This window comes from Arachis ipaensis, chromosome B08 (genome assembly GCF_000816755.2).
Source record: "Arachis ipaensis cultivar K30076 chromosome B08, Araip1.1, whole genome shotgun sequence".
Classification (NCBI taxonomy): domain Eukaryota; kingdom Viridiplantae; phylum Streptophyta; class Magnoliopsida; order Fabales; family Fabaceae; genus Arachis; species Arachis ipaensis.
The window spans coordinates 55,528,873-55,546,064 of record NC_029792.2 but is presented as its reverse complement, the minus strand read 5'-3'; the positions used below and the strand labels follow the sequence as shown (position 1 = coordinate 55,546,064).

The 17,192-nt window shown below is 36.9% G+C and overlaps 1 protein-coding gene across 3 annotated transcripts; it reads right to left on the bottom strand.

Annotated features, from left to right (window-relative positions):
• On the bottom strand, positions 421–5,016 carry LOC107613615 (probable sugar phosphate/phosphate translocator At3g14410). 3 transcript variants are annotated; one of them, XM_016315701.2, is made up of 8 exons: positions 4,700–5,016; positions 4,005–4,112; positions 3,892–3,926; positions 2,792–2,904; positions 2,306–2,567; positions 1,933–2,201; positions 1,075–1,239; positions 421–995 (listed from the first exon to the last, which is right to left on the bottom strand). In XM_016315701.2, exons 1-7 carry the CDS (start codon positions 4,787–4,789, stop codon positions 1,100–1,102), a joined length of 1,017 nt encoding a protein of 338 aa, XP_016171187.1. In that variant the 5' UTR covers positions 4,790–5,016; the 3' UTR covers positions 421–995; positions 1,075–1,099. The 3 variants fall into 3 exon arrangements, with proteins under 3 accessions (XP_016171187.1, XP_020965123.1, XP_020965124.1); XM_021109464.1 differs by lacking the exon at positions 4,005–4,112 and having other exon boundaries at positions 4,700–5,014; XM_021109465.1 differs by lacking the exon at positions 4,005–4,112 and having other exon boundaries at positions 3,892–3,962; positions 4,700–4,835.

Below are 17,192 nucleotides of genomic sequence, written 5' to 3'. Positions count from 1 at the left end.
TCGATAACGTAAATTGTTTTTTTATTTCATATTTCAAATATCTCGATAAAGGGACAGATACCATGATTCTCTATCTCCATCTAAAGATATAACACTGAATATGCTGAGCCTGACACCATAACTAGCTTACAAGTGCAAGTGTGTTTGAAAGTTTAGGTTTTGGAATAAAAGGAATGAGATGAAAAAGGTTTTAAGAGTAAAATTGTCTCAAATTTATTCTGTGGAGTTTGAACGCTTCCCGTTCTTCTTTTCCCTTCGGAACACATGCTATAAATTATTATACATATAGTGGTGGATAACGATCAGAAATTGATACCAAATAGCAGATATGCTTGAATGGCATCACATAAGATGAAACATTCGGCCCTGAGTAACACCTAATCATTTATGTCTAGCCCTAAGAACCAACGACATACAACATTGAAATTTGAAAGCATCAAGATTAAAAAGGATTACAGTGGTGCAAGGATCCCCAACATTGAATCAATCTATTCTATAATTCTGTATCTGTCTCCTTATGTTGAATAATGTTAAGGTACGTTACAAACAAACAAAACAATTGTACAAGGTTTAATCTCTGTAACATAAAAAATTAGCATAAAACCATGGCAATTGGCAACTACCAGCACATGTGCAAATATAATAAATGGTGGATGCCTCGGCTTTTAATCTTGGAATTTTCATTTCAACTTGAAATAATGAGCTGCGAAGATTGAAAGTGGTAATTGCTTCAAAGAAATAATCTTTTTGAATGACTTCAAAATTCCTCAAAATCCGAATGCTATGGCCTAGCTCCTCTATTTGAAAGGATAAAAGTGAGTATATATATTACATCTGCACATCGATTCCTCCGCTGTATGATCAGCTGTGTAATGATGCTTGCTTATACTTTTCAATACTACATTAACGTTTGATGGCTTCTTTGTCACATTATGTGAGAATTGTATCATTATCTACTATATGTTCTTATCAACTTCAGGAAAGGGCATGAACAACTGGACCAGAGAGGAAAAGAAATAAGAAATGAAAATTGTGGGAAGAAAGCTAATATGAACGTAGTCATTATATACATACCTCTGGCGTTGGTCCAAGACGCTATTTATCTTCTTGTTAAAGGCTGTGACTCTAGCCTATGGGAAGATTCACCATGCTCAGAAGCATTCGGAGAATCATTTGGGGACACATGTGTAGCTTCTTTCTTTAACTTGTAATTATTGTACGCGGCTACCCCAGCGATGGCTGCATGAAATTTACAATTTATGAAATCAGCTCCTTTTCTCTTAACATATATCAACATTCATAATTTCTTAATAAGCGATTGGATTATAACAATTTTATGTTGCACAATTCAAATTTTAATTTTGGTAGTCTTTGAATTTTTTTCAAGCAACCTGTCAAATATCAATCATAAAAATCAAACATTTGAATCAACTAGGACAACTACTTGTGTTGATACTCCAAACATCAGTGAGTATAAATTCATAAAAAATGACTAGAAACAATATTATGATATAGAATATAGGAAATCACCCTTATGCTCACCTTCTCCCCGTCAAAAGTGATAACAAGAAGAAATTTTTGCACTAGAATTTGATATTACAAATCAGTCTTCAACTATCTTGTAAGGGTTATGTATGGAGCTTAGGAAATCATTTGGAGTGGATGTGGACCCAGTTTAAATGTATGAATAACATTTTTTGTTTTGAACTTGAATATTAATTGAAGGCCTGTGCTTGTTTGCAGGTTATTAATAGGTACTGGACTCAGGAAAATTTAAATATGCACACAGGCTTCCAGCGTTATTAATTGGCCCTGAACTAGGAAAATTGTAACCACAGGATGGTTTATGTGCAAGAAATGTCACAGGAAATACTTGAACTATATTCAAAATGACAGGAAGATTTAGAAGGTCAAAGATGATCCGTTACTTACCAATTCCGTAACCAAACAAATTTATCATTGTCAGCTTTGTATCAGCAAACAACAGAGCAGACACTAAGACAACCACCCAATCCTTGACAACTCCGGCAACACGAATGGTTAAAGCACTTGTGTGTGTAATAACAAGGAAAACTGATAAGTTTAGAGCAAAAGTACAAAGGCAGTTGAGGATAAGCAAAACAGGAGGGAAGTTCCAAGGTCCATGTTCATCCATCTTTGGTTTCTCTAGAAAAATCCATGGAAGGAATAAACAAATTGCACTGCAAAACAATCCAAAATTGTTGTCACGTGCATTAGTTTACAATATACAAAGTTTAGTAAAGAAAATTGTGCAAGAGAATATAAAATTCTGAAAACCACTTGCCTGCATGGACTAACATAATACATCACTGATATAGGATTCAACTTCAGACCCTTTCTCTTAACAAAAATCTCCATGAAAATAAGTCTTAGAGCTTCACCAACAACACCTCCCATTTGGTAAACTACTCCAACCCAATTTATATTTATCTCTCCATAAGAAGCTACTAGGACACCAAAACTAATCAAGGACATGATCAAAAGCATTTTGCAGCTCATTGTCTCAAGTCCTACAGCTACTCCAAGCACAAAAACAGCTACAGGCACTGTACATTACATTTAATCAATCCAAAGGAATATATTAGTTAGTTTTCTTGTAGGAAAAAAGTAATCTTGATGTCTTGAGAACCCATATACAATCACTATATACTGTCTATGGCGAGTTCATTAGCCACACAGATCCGATTACCAATTAAACTTTCATATGGTACAACATTTGGTTTCAGATACCTAGCTATTGTGAATATCAATCAGGCAAGTACCAACTTACTAATTGCCTTCAGCATTTGTGCAAATGCAACAGAAATATACAGGTAGGCAGTATTCCCCAGCCAAAGAGTCATTGCAAACATAGCCCCAATTGGCATTACTGAACTAACATATCTGAAATAATGAAAGACATGATTATACTGGATTCTGGCAATATCGTAAGTATCTTAAATCAACTACAAACTCATAACACATTTCTGTTAACTAGCACCACATCGTGCCTATTAGGCCGCATTTTTACTTTTTGGATATTAATTTAATTTATTAAACTAAAATGTTAACATTTTTACATATATATCACACAATAACACAAAAACAATCATAGTTTTGGGTTTAAAGAATGTATATAAGGGTCACAACTTGAAGGTGCTAGGTTCGATTCCTTACTACAGACATTTTGAAATATCCACATTATATATGTATTGTAAGATATAGATAATCTTCACGATAATCTTAATTGAAGGAGTTTAAATAAAAACAAAACAAAACAAGAAAGGCGCATAAGCCCTTTCTGATGTCCCATTCACTGTTAATGCAACCGACACACTGTTCATTGTGATCAAGAAAGTTTAACTAATGCTCAGAGGAAACTAGTACTATTTAACTAATTTATGATCATCCACTGTCAATGCAACCAACACACTATGAAATGCTGGTACAGGTTTGACACTGACCAAATAGGACTCATCCTAAACACATTATGGCAGAAAGAGAATGAAGACAATTGAAACTAAGATCAAATCCTTAGATTGTTCTATACTCAAATATTCATTAATCATTTTCCAAATATCATCGGGGTTAGACCACTTAAAAGGATATATTTTATGATTTTGCCTTTTTATCAACTCCTGTTCTTGAGTACATAACTCATCCAAGCTAGAGGGCACAGAGGCATACACAGAAACGTTTTGCTAATATTCTTTCTTAATCAGTAAACCTCTTATGATCTCACTTTTATGAATTATCCTTTAGGTTAAAGTCTTATAAATCTTCAGCTGCTAAATAGTCAGGGTCAGAGGTACAATGACAAAACCAAAAACTTCCATGTATGCAATTTTTAAAATTGGATGCAATCTACAGAGAGCTTATTTATTTACTCACATTTCATGAGTCATTCCCTCCTCAACCTTCATAATCTGCAAAAGACATATTCATCGGGTGCATACTCATCGCTAATCAAATAAATATTATGCAAAACACAAACACATACGTACCTTTAGAACTTTGGTTAATACAAAACACAAAACAGAGGAGAAGATCATATGAAGTAGAGTCAACCCAAGGGGATAAGGGAAGTTTATTTCCTTAGATGACAAAACCCACTGCAATTTAAAAGAAAATATATATATATATATATAAAGAACATCAGCTACATATTCCTTTCTCAAGTCAATCAACAAACCATGCCAAACATCAAGAACTTAAGTTTCAAGAATAAATCTAGGAGGCAAAAGTAGACAATAATGCATCCAACTTTACTTTCAGCAATTACTCCAAAAGGTGACCGAACCAAACAAGACAACAAAGTCCAAAAACCAAGAATCTGACACAAGATACTTAGCTATTCCAGTTCCGCAGTTCACACAACAAACAAGCCTTCCACAACAAACGAAAGAAACCATGAAAAAATTCCAAGAAAAAGTTCTATAGAACTTACTTACATGCAACAACTCTATCTCAAATCACATATCACAAATACCTTATCAGCATATCCAATTTCAATCAATTTCACACGTCTCAAAAATTCAACCTAAAAATTAAAATGAATCCAGAGCTAGATACCATATAAATCCTACTCAAGAACAAAAACAACAATAAGGTCAAATTTCCCTGAATTTTCTCGGGAAACAAAAAGTGCATTGGTAATTATAGATAGGAGTTTCTAAATTAGGGATTTCGGTGAGGAAACCTTGTTGAAGAAGATCTGGCCGCTGGAAAGAGCAATGTAGAGCAGAATATAAGCGTAGGTGAGGAAGCCTTCCTTCTTCGGATCCGCCATTGTTGCAAGCAGAGCACACGCAAAGCTTCGTATTTGTTGTTTGAGCTTCCTTCTTCTTCAATCTTCAGTGTTGACTTTTCTTTTTCTCAAATCTGAATCTGAAACCCAATCAGTGAAATGGGTCGGGTTCGGACTATCCAATTTTGAAGGTATGGGTCTGGGAAAGGGAAGACGACGACGGTGAGAGAAGGATGAAATATGAGAGCTTTGGGCTTTGAAATTGAATGCTTTACAGGTAGTTATGAAATTTTATCTAATGGTAGAGACATTTTTCTTTTGCTGGCTAAATGCTGGCCAGATTTTAATAAATCTGCTGGTCCCTAGACTTTCCCATAATTTAACAGTACCTCCTAATTATACAATTTTTTTTTTAACTAAAGATATGAGACTCGAACTCGAACCCGCAACCTCTTAATTGAGTATGGGGAGACTATGTCATTTGAGCTATTACTCGTTGGCTAAATTTAGAAATATAGGAGACTCGAACCCGCAACCTCTTAATTGAGTATGGGGATCGAACCCGCAACCCCTAATTATACAATGTTATACGAATAAAAATAATTCTCTTTTATATTTACCAAAAATAGGAGACTCGAACCCACAACTTCTTAATTAAGTATGAAGAGACTATGTCATTTGAGCTATTACTCATTAGCAATTCTCTTTTATATTAATTATATATATAATCATAAAAATATATAATTAAACAATTTTACCAAAAATTTTATATATCAAAATTAAACTCAATAAATATAAGAATCACATTTTCATTATTTTATATGTCTCTCTTTTTTTAAGGTACAACATGTCCACAGTTATCCAATTCAATCAGGTACGGTTATCAATCCAATCCGTAGAGATAGAGAAGGGTGCAAATAAGGTTCTTGTACGCATTAAGTATGATGCAGGATGAGTCTTAATCTTTATATACTTATATAAAAATATGTTTTAAGTGGATGTTGAACTAAAAACCTCTCACTAAATGCAAAAATCATTAACTATAAGGCTGCGTTTATTTCTGAGAAGAGGATAAGACAAGACATTGAGAACAAGACACAAAGGATAAGGATACAAAATTAAAATTTTGTGTTCTTGTATTTTGTTTGGTGATAAATTAGAACAAATTTTGAAAATATAGTTTACTCTCATTTTTTTTCATGTAAAAAATTTGAAAAAAAAAATATAATTATAAAATATTAACAAGAATAATGAAAGAAAAATAAAAAATAAGTTGTGTCCCTTATTAGTGTCTCTGTGTTCTTCCTTTCAGGACGGACACAAAATACACTAATTCAGTGTTTATGGACATAATATCTCTGTTCATGTCTCATCTGTCAAACACGATTTTGTGTCTACGTGTCCATATCTCAGTGTCCTGTTCTTGAAAACAAACGCAGCCTATGATCCTAAATTTTTAAAAATTAAATAATAAGTTATTTATGATTTATTATACTTACAAAAGATTATGCTTTCACATATTTTTTTATATTAGTTGGGCAATTTCTTATTTATGATTTAAGATTTTAGTAATTAAAAAATAATAAAAATTTTATATGTTTAATTAAATATTTAGATTTTGTACCTTATTTTTTGAGTAAAAGAAAATTAATTTAATTATCTATAATTCTTGAATTAGAGTATTTATTTGAAAAAAAATTGTAATTTGATGAATAACTAGCGTTTTTTATATATAATTATTGTTTGATTAAAATTGATTTTCAATTAGGAAAAGTATATGAAACCAAGAGGTGACCAGCTAAAAAGCAAACAAAATTACATTAATTTATATTTCAATCTTAATTAATTTAATTTTTTTTAATTTACGATATTTGTTATTAATTGATGTTTAATTAAAATCACCTTTTGAGTAATATGTTTCAAAAACTGCTCCTGGGATCACGGAGGAGAAATCAAGCCCGATTCTTCACCCTCCATTCCCTTTGGTGGCTATGGTGCATGGTTCCATATACTTTTCCCTCTTCATATCATTAACGGCACCGACCTCCTCCATCGGACCATCCAAGCGCCGCTCCATTCTCAAGTGAAGTATACGCTCCCGATTATTCATCCTATCTCCCTCACGGCGGTTACGGTGCATGGTTCGCTCTTGGTTACATCAGCGGCACCAACCTCCTCCAATCAACCATCGAAGAGAAGGGTGCGGTGCAACACTTCCGGAAGATAGCATCTTCCATGGCGTTTTCAACCCCGGAAGGTGGATCGATTAGTACATTGATCAATCCAACACAAGGCGATGAACGATTCAGTGTGGGTGAAGTAGTTATTCAAGAGCAAGAAGGGTCGAAGGTATGTTGCATAAGCTGCTCCTTCGTTGTAAGAAATTTTATAACAATGTGTTATTTGAATGTTTATTATTCATGCTAATTAGATATTTTTTCAGTTCAAAAAGTATATTCATTTGAAAAATTCTGGCACAGTGATATATTTAGTTGAGCAAAGTATGCTTAAAATTGCTACTAAATACTTACCCAGCATGTTCGAATCATAAGAATTGCCATCATTAAAGTATGCTTGACTCCCAGATTTGTTTTGCAATATTTTTTGATGGTTTTTATTGGACTCATTCATTATATAGTAAAGAAGGATCTTAACTTGATAATGGATTTTTCCGGTGTCTTTAATTGAAGGTCGACGAAATTACCGACGTCGTTGTGACTAGAAAGGATGAGTTAGACTACGGACACGAGGTTTGAATGTGCTATGTGAATGTTTTTAATTCATGCTAATTAGATATTTTTTAAGTCACATTAGATCTTTCACTGTGTTAATTTTGTATTATTGACTAAGAAAGAATATGTGCTCTTTTTGGTAGTATTTATGCCTTGGCAAGGTTTTAATGAGAATATGCTTTGATTTTACTTTTCATCTACTTTCTTAGGGTAGGTTACATCAATTCAGTATATGCTTTCAATATAGTATAAATATATTAGTGAGTGCTATATGAATCCTGAAATGGTATCAGACCATATAATGATATAAAAGAAAAAAAAGTAGAGTGATGATTGTACACTTCCTTAAAGTTCAAATATCATTTCTATATTTATAATCATAGAATTTTACTGAAAATCTTCGCAGGTTACTATATAAAGGTGTTTTGTAATTTGTGAACCTATCAAATGTATTGGTTCCTTATGTGATCAACTTGTTAACCATATAAATTCAAACCAATCCAACATTCAATATATTGGGTTGGGCTAAAGTTTTGGTTAGTATTTATAGTGAAACAAATCTGTATAATATAGATGTTTTTTAAAATTCAAGAAGCTCATTTATTTGGAAAATTCGGGTACATTAACATATTTATTTGAGATGTTATTAAAGTATGCTAAGAATTTGGTATCAAATACTTACTGTGTTAGGGCTAGTTTTAATTCGTATCTAATTTTGTGTATTGACGTTACAGTTGTCGAATCATAGTGGCGTCGGTGAAGATAAAATTCCAGTCATAGGAATGAGTTTTGGTTCGTTGCCTCTTGCACAGAAATTTTATGCAAACTATGCAAAGAAAGTTGGGTTTGTTACTAAAATCAGGAACACAAATTTCGACAAGACGCGGAAGAAATCAAAGATACCGGTTAATCAATCTATTTACTCCACGCGAGAAGGTTATCGAGAGTCTAGGGTGAACGCAGCAACTCGAGCAAATAGAATTACAGCCATGAGATGCAGAGAAAGGATGTATGTCATGCTGGACAAGGAGAAGGAAAGTTGGGTTGTGTCTAGATTAGAATTAAGGCATTCTCACCGCTGTTCGGCTAAGAAAGCTGTCCACTATCATGAGTACCGGGAGCTAACCATGCATGTTAAGTGTGTCATTACGGATAACTACGAGGCTGGAATAAGACCCAACAAGACATTTCTAGCACTGGCAAACGAGGTTGGTGGGTCCTCAAACCTGGATTTTTCAGAAAAGGATGTCAGAAATTACATCACACGCAATCTCCGATGCTCCGATGACAATGAGGACTTCCAGGGGATGATGAATTATTTTGTTCAAATGAAGGAGATCAATCCCAACTTCTTTTATGCCATAGATGTTGACGATGCTAATAAATTTAGGAGCGCACTATGGGTAGATGCAAGGTGCAGGACTTCGTATGAATATTACGGAGATGTGGTGTCGTTTGACACCACTTACAGAAGAAATAGGTCTGTATACTTATTAGTGAATTACAAGAACAGTTATTTGTTAAATTTGTCTTGTTGCCTCACAGTTGTTTTTGCTCTTTTCATAGGCATGGTCTGCCGTTTGCATCCTTTGTCGGTGTAAACCACCATGGGAAGTCTACTCTTCTTAGCTGTGTTTTACTTGGGAGCAAGGAGATCCCTAGTTTTGAGTGGGTGTTCACGCAGTGGGTGAGATGCGTCGGGACTACGCCAAGGCGATTATCACTGACCAGTGCAAGGCGATGGCCGGTGCTATTAGGAAGGTCCTACCTGATACTGTCCACCGATGGTGCATCTGGCACATAATGAAGAAATCACAATTCAAGCTCGGTGGATACGCTAGGTACGGAGAATTGAATGCAATGATGAATCACATTGTGTGAAATTCTCCTTTGACTGAATCATTCGAGGTTGATTGGGCTGGTTTCATCAAACAATTTAACTTAGGCCAGAACAGATGGTTAAGGTATGTGATTCTTAAATTAAATCTCGTCTGTTGGTTTCTAGTTGCCTATTTATTCACTTCATGTTATTTTTGCCAGCTTGATTCCATTCTTATGTTTTTGCTAAGAAATGTAGTTGAGTTTTCTATCCCTAAAGTCAGTGGATGTTCTTTTCAATACATAAACAGATGTTTTTTCTCGTACTGTGTCTGGATGTTTTTTTAATTTATTTTATCATTGCATTGGAAGCTGTCATCATGTTGTTTATAAGCGGCACTCTTATGCATTTTTTTTGGGCAGACCTTTATGCGAATCGACGGAAGTGGGTTCCAATATTCTTCAAGAGTGAATTTTGGGCAGGCATGAGGAGTACACAGCATAGTGAAAGCATGCACGCATTTTATGGTGGATACCTGCATTACAAGAGTGGGTTGGTTCAGTTCGTCGATGGAGTACGAATGTCATCCGCAAGCACACTTACATCAAGAGTAGCCATGACGTGGCTCAGAGTGATGAAAGCAACAACTTGTTCAGGCATCTGTGTTCAGAGTTCTATAATGTTGCTCAGGAGTTTGTTGCTTGTGAGGAGGAAGCAACCATCTTGCGAGCTGCCTTTTGGGATGCAAAGGCTAAGCTGACTGATTACCGTGCCAGCATGCATTCCACTACTATTGCTGCGACTCAGAATACCATGCCCACACAAAGCACAGGCGGTGCTATTGTACATGACATACGGGGACCCTCAAGAGTCAAAACTAAAGGACGGCCGAAGAGTAAGAGACTTGGAGTAGAGTTGGACAAGTCAATTAAGAAGTCAATGCAAAAAAAGGAAGAGGAAATCACATCCGGTATGTGTTAGAGGCGACGTATATTTTAAATTTTTCTTACGAAATGGTGTTCTAGATTAATGTATGTTGTTCTGTTTGTGTTGTGCATCTTGTAGGATGAGGTTGACCTTCAGTTAGATAATGATCATCATGGTTCTGTAAATAAAAGATTTGAGGATTCTACTATATGGAATTCATTGGATGGTGGCGGATTCATGCACCTGTTGAATTCTTTTAGGCATATATAGTTAGGTTTCTTGGCGTGAGTTTGGTGTCATTCATTAGATACAACTTAATAAACTATACCCTTTTCTATTTTGTCACTTGCATTTATCCTGTTTTGAAGTATTTATTCAAAGAAACAAAAGCACAGCTGTTGTTATCTTTTCCCTATTTATAACTTAGCCTAAATATTAGGAACTCAAATACTACTTTGTTCTTAAAAATTAATTTTTTAACTATTTTTTCCAACAAAAAAGGAATCAATTCAACCGTTCATCTGTTTTTAACTAATTTGATAAGTTCTTTCATCGACTTTTTGCAATAAGATTTATTTTTAAGTTAATAGTTAAATTAGTCCATTTTCTAAATTCGTCTCTGAAAAATTTTATCAATAAAATTAACACTCCAAAGATTACAAATTAATTACGCTTGTCCTCCCATTACTCCATTAATAGTTTTTGTTAACAATTGATAATGTAGAACATCGACTAAGAGTACACAGGACACCTGATATGTCCAATTAAATGCTGACCAAATATATTTATAAAAATATATCAATCTAATCGCTTTCTCTAATTGGAGAAAGAGTTTATGTAATTGGGATTTGAGGCCAAATTGACATCTGTTCTAAGGGTTACGTAAACGTTGATTTGGGCTGGATGTGTGGTCCAGACTCCTTGTGGGGAGCGTTTGACTTGTTCTTGTGCTGAGGTATCACCGTTCAAATTCCTCGTGAGGAGGTGGGGGTGGTACCTGCAAGAGACTCCGATACTTAAGTTAGTAAGGGCTTTAGGCAGGTTTTTAGTAGATTAGAACGTGAATATACTTGAGGAGTGTCTGTGTATTTATAGTAGAGCTAATAACCACCTTTGTTGAAGTAGTTCCATCTTTATTGATGGATAACCGTTCCCCTTATCTGGGGAGTTTGTTAGGATCTATCTTTAAGGAAAGATAGAGATAGTTGGAAAGATTTGTGGAGGCAGTTACTTGCTTGGGCAAGTAGAGCTGGGCTCCTTTGCGGTGTCCGACCTATTTAAAGAGGTCTGACATATGGTTGAGGCCTCCCCCTTGGGTCAGGCCTTTTATCCTTATTGGACTTGACTTTTGGGTCAGGGTATGAACAGTGCTCCCTGCTTGAGTCCGAGCTTTTTATAAGGTCAAGTTCAAGCATTTTATGGCTTTCAGTTATGATGTCGGGTATACCGCCTTTAAGAGGTCAGGTACTCGACGTGTTTTGAAATTTTGAATGTTGCCTTTTTTAATGAGGGGCGAACGTTACACACCAATTCCCTTGGGATTTGCGCACGCCTTTAAGGAGGGTGTGAAATGACCATTTTTTCCTTTCTCTCTTATAAAATATTTTGCGCTCTTTTTCTTCTCCTTTTTTGTGTTTCTGAAAACGCTTTATTTGCCTCCTTTCCTCACAAAAGCTCTTTCAATTTCTCCTTCTATTTTTTGCTTCCTAACCGGTTTTATTTCCAAGGTTTTCTCCATCTGGACCCTTTGAAGATCTTGCTTTACTATATGGAGAGGAACGTTCATGCTTACTGCTATTTGGCGTGTCCTTCCTATTCTTAGAATCTCATCAAGATTGGTACTCTTGACTTCTTTTTTGCGTAACTATTCTGTGTTTTCTGAATTTGTTTTTGTATTTGGGTGATATTTTGAGTAGTAGCGGAGATTCTTGTAGTTGTTGGTTTTGTTTCCATCTTGAGTCTTCCTTGGAAAAGTTGTTGACTGCTGCCACTTTGTTTACTGAGAGTCCTTTTTGAAACTGTTTTTTGTCGCTGGAAACTATTTTTGTCGCCGGATATTACTTGTTATGAATGTTTGACTATTTTTCTGGCATTTGGAGAAACTTGTCATCGTTTGTGACTTGTTGAATGTATTTGTGTTGCCCCCAATGGTATCGCTGTCGATAGTGTAGGAGGGACACCATTTTTATGCTTTCTGTTCTAAAAAGATCTTTTTGAAATCGCATTTTGTGTTTTGTTGCATTTGCCCGACTTCTTTTTACTATGGTCAAGCTCTTTAGTGATGACTTGTTTATTTTGTATTTGTAAGTGTAGCTTTTATGTCTCGGTCTGTAATTGTCAACATGTCATCAAAGGTCCCACCTTTTTTTGTTATCTTGGGTAGATAGTATTGTCTTTCTTCCTGTTTTCGTAGTTGACAAAGAGTACATTGATGTATTCCCTAGACACCATAGGCTATATGAAAGTCGGGAGGATGAGTGGAATTATGAGTTACTAGTGCCAGATCCTGAGGAGAGGGTGTATTTTCCTCCTTTAGAGAAATTGGAATGCCCCTTTTCCATGCATATGATTGCTTCTTTACAAAATTAGGCATTAAACATCCTTTTTCTAACTTTTAGAACATCCTCTGGACTTGTAATGTCGCTCCTACCCAACTTCACCCGAATTCTTGGGCTTTCCTCAAAATGTACCAACTTTTCTGCCGGGAGCTTGATGTCCGACTTTACCTCAAGGTCTTTTTTTACCTTTTTGTCTTGACCAAACCCGGGTCTTCAAAAGGAAAGTCATCTTGGCTTTCCTTTCGTGTTGTTTAGGGTACAAAGACTTTTTTCTATTTTTGATGAATCCTTCCATGACTTCAAAAACTATTTCTTCAAAGTCTGAGCTATAGAGGGTGTCTGACCTTTCTATTTGGATGATAATGATGAACCTTCCTTTCCACTATATTGGTAAGAAAAATTCGTGCTAGCCAAATATGGTGTAGATACCCTAGACGAGCTTGAGAAGTGTATGGTAGCTAGACGTGTTGGAAGAGTGTTGGGGCCAGGCTCCTCAGTTGGATACTAAAAAGTTCTTAAGGGACCCCAGTTTGCTTCGGTCCGAGCTAGGTAGCTTTTCGACCTTTAGCTTTATGACTTTGAGTTGTAATTTGGCTAACTAAGGTGCCTTTTATTTTTGTTTTGCAGAGAATATGGCTCCAAAGTTTGTAGTGATGAAACAGCTGTGCCAGACTAGAAAAAATGTCGTAGCTCGAAGCATTCAAGAGAAGGAAGCCGATGATACCTCTGTCCGATCCACTCCAAGGAAATCAGACTCGGGTACTTCCGCCCAGAAGAAGATCACCCCTACTCCCTCAAGTCGGTTAGTACATCCCCACTCCCCTCCAGTGACCGCGACAATCCCCCCTTCTCCTTTATCCTTAAAGCCTCCACTCAAAGGCAAAAAAAACATTGAAGAGGGGAGTATATATGATAAAGGTTTTGAAGAGCTGTCTTGGAGTGAAAAGAACATTCTCCCTCACAGCCACATCACTATGAACAGCATGGCTATTCAGAATCATCTCCAGATCATGGCTCGAATGGAATTCAGATAGCCGGAGTGTGTGCTTCTTTATCCAAGGGGTTGAAGAAGACACCTCGTAGTGCTACTCAGAGTGCCTTAGTGGCCACCAGAACTGAGGTGGAGAGGTTAAGTGGAATCAAAAGGGAGTTGGAGGAGGAGAGGGACAGGCTATCATCCGACTTGGAGAAGGCTCAGGCCAAGATAAAGAAGGCGGAGGCAGCTACAGCTATGACAGAGGGGTTACAAAAGAAGGCTGAGGAGATCTATGCTCGAGTTTTTGGGGAAAAGCTCAACCTTAAGGAGGAGTTGGAAGGCCAAGGAAAGATATGCCACCCTGGAGGAGTCTGTGGCTGAAGGGATGGATGAAATGTTCGCCCAATTTGAAGGCACAGGTTCAAGTTCTAGCTTTTGAGGTCGGTCTTTCTTTATTCAGTCAGGAATATGGTGGACGGAAAGATTGTCCCGGCCCATGATGATGATGAGGAGAAGGCTTTGCCCGACCTGAAATCTTCGGGTTCTCAGGTCGGAGAGACTTCTCAAACTCCCAAGGTCCCTTCTGAAGCTGTTAATGCCGAGCTCCCTCCTTCACCACCTAGTGCCATCCCGGCCGTGCCGTCTCTATTCATCCTCCGACCCCTCTGGCCTGAGGTTAGGATGTAGTGACTAGGAGGAACTTAATCCTTTACTTGGCTCTTCATCTTAGCTTTTGGTGGTTTTTGTTCCATTGTTTTTTGGGTGGCCCGACTTGTGGGTCTTTGATGAACAATTTATTTTTTGTAATAGCCAGTATTTTTTTTAACAAACGTTTTCAAGTTATCTTCCAACAACATTTAAATTTTAAAGAGTCTTTCTTTACCTTAGCAATGATGTTAGGTATTTTTTGAATTACTTAGTCGGGGATTGTACCTCGACAACTTCTAATGTTGTTTTTTCGTTAAGCTTGAAAATGTTGAACTTGTTTATTCCAGTTTCCCTTTTTATAAATTTTGAATTCATGTAATCGAACTTTGTTAAGTTACTTTTACACTTTGTTTTTGTTCCACATTGATTCTAAGGTCGGTTTTCACTGAGTTGTTTATATAACTTCTTACATTAATTTGTACCTCATCACTTCATCTTGCCGACCATTTTAGATCAGGCAATGATTTTTGTGGTTTATCAAACTTAAATTAAATTGTGTTTTATAGGAAACTTTTGGGGAGAAAATGGAGTTTTAATGATAAATGAGAAATTTGCTTACATAAATTTGCTACTATGGGTTTTTGACAACCCTTAGCCCTTGCTGTGACGCCTTGTTAAAACCCCCTTTAGAATAAACCCTTTTTAGGGAAAAAAATCTTAAGGTTGGGAAAAAGAGTACGCCAGAGAACAAGGTGCATTTCCTAACTGTAGTACTTCTTCAGATTACATGCGTGCCACGACCTTGGAAGCTCTCGTCCTTGCAGGTCGGACACCTTGCAGTAGCCCTTTCCTATGACTTCGATAATCTTGTAGGGTCCTTTTCAATTTGCAGCTAGCTTCCTTTCACCCGACTTCTAAACTCTGATATCATTTCGCATCAGTATGAGGTTGTTTATGGCAAAGTTTCTTTTTATCACCTTCTGATTGTACCTTAGAGCCATCCTCTGCTTTAGCACTTCTTCTCTGATCCGAGCTTTCTCTTGGATTTCTGGGAGGAGATCTAGCTCTTCCTTTTGTGCTTGAGTATTGGCCCCTTGATTGTAGAATACAACCCTAGGTGACTCTTTAGTAATTTCTACGGGGATCATAGCATCCATTCCGTAAGCAAATCAGAAAGGTGATTCCCTGGTTGTAGAATGAAGGGTTGTCTGATATGCCCATAAGACTTGAGGGAGCTCGTCGGCCCATGCTCCCTTTGCATCTTGTAGTCGACACTTCAACCCGGTCAATATAACTTTATTTGCAGCTTCAACTTGTCCATTAGCTTGAGAATGTTCCACCAATGTGAATTGGTGTTTTATTTTTAGGTCGGCCACTAGGTTTCTAAAGGTTGAGTCGGTAAACTGGGTTCCATTGTTCGTGGTAACGGAGTGAGAAACTCCAAACCTTGTGACACTGTTCTTATAGAGGAATTTTTGACTTCTCTGGGCAGTGATGGTTGCTAGTGGTTTTGTCTTGATCCACTTAGTGAAGTAGTCAATCCCATTATGAGGTATTTGACTTGTCCTGGAGCTTGAAGAAATGGTCCGAGAAGATCAAGTCCCTATTTTGCAAACAGCCAGGGGGAGGTGACGCTGATAAGCTCTTCAGGAGGTGCCACATGAAAATTGGCATGCCTCTGGCAAGGCGGACACTTTTTAATGAACTCGGCCACTTTTTTTTGTATGGTCGGCCAGAAGAACCCGGCTCGGATCACCTTCTTGGATAGTGATCGGGCTCCCAAGTGATTCCCACATATGTCATTGTGTACTTTTTCTAGGACCTCCTTTGTGTTAGAGGTCGGGACGCATTTTAATAGAGGTGTTGATATGCCTCTTTTATGTAGGACATTATGGACCAATATATAATTTTGTGCCTCCTTTATGAGTCTTTGGGCCTTCTTTTCATTTTCAAGGAGGATATCAAATTTAAGATAGTTGACTATAGGGGTCATCCATCGTAAATGTTGATTAGATATAGTCATTACATCCGAGTTGTCATCTTTCTTTGGTATCGACGGTGTATGTAGAGTCTCCTGGATAAGGCTTCTATTGTTACCCCCTGACTTGGTGCTGGCTAATTTGGAGAGGGCATCAGCTCGAGCGTTTGATTTTCGGGTTATATGTCGGACCTTTTCTTCTGAGAACTGTGCTAGTTGTTCTTGTGCTTAATCTAAGTATTTCTTCATGTTAGGGTCCTTGGCTTGGTAGGTACTATTAATCTATGAAGTTACCACTTGAGAGCCATTAAACATTATCAACCATTCTGCTCCCACTTCTTTAGCCAACTTTAAGCCAGTAAGTAAGGCTTCATACTCTACCTGGTTATTAGAAGCAGGAAACTCGAATCGTAATGAGAATTCTATCTGAGTTCCTTGCTCACTTTCTAGGATGATGCCTACTCTACTGCCGGCTTTGTTGGATGACCCGTCTACATACAGGCTCCATGTAGTTGGGCTTTTCCCAACTTTTGGTATATGTGGCTACAAAGTCTGCGAGATATTGGGACTTGATTGCGGTCCAAATTTTATATCTTAAGTCAAACTCGGACAATTTCACAGGCCATTGCAGCATCCGTCCTACCAGATCCATCTTTTGTAGAATGTGTTTCGCTGGTTAATTAGTACAAACCTTTAGTGTGTGCCTAGAAATAAGGTTGGAGCCTTTGAAAGGTGAGGATAATGGTATATGCAAACTTTTCTATCTTTTGATAGTTTAGTTTTGCTATTTGTAAAGCTTTGCTAACA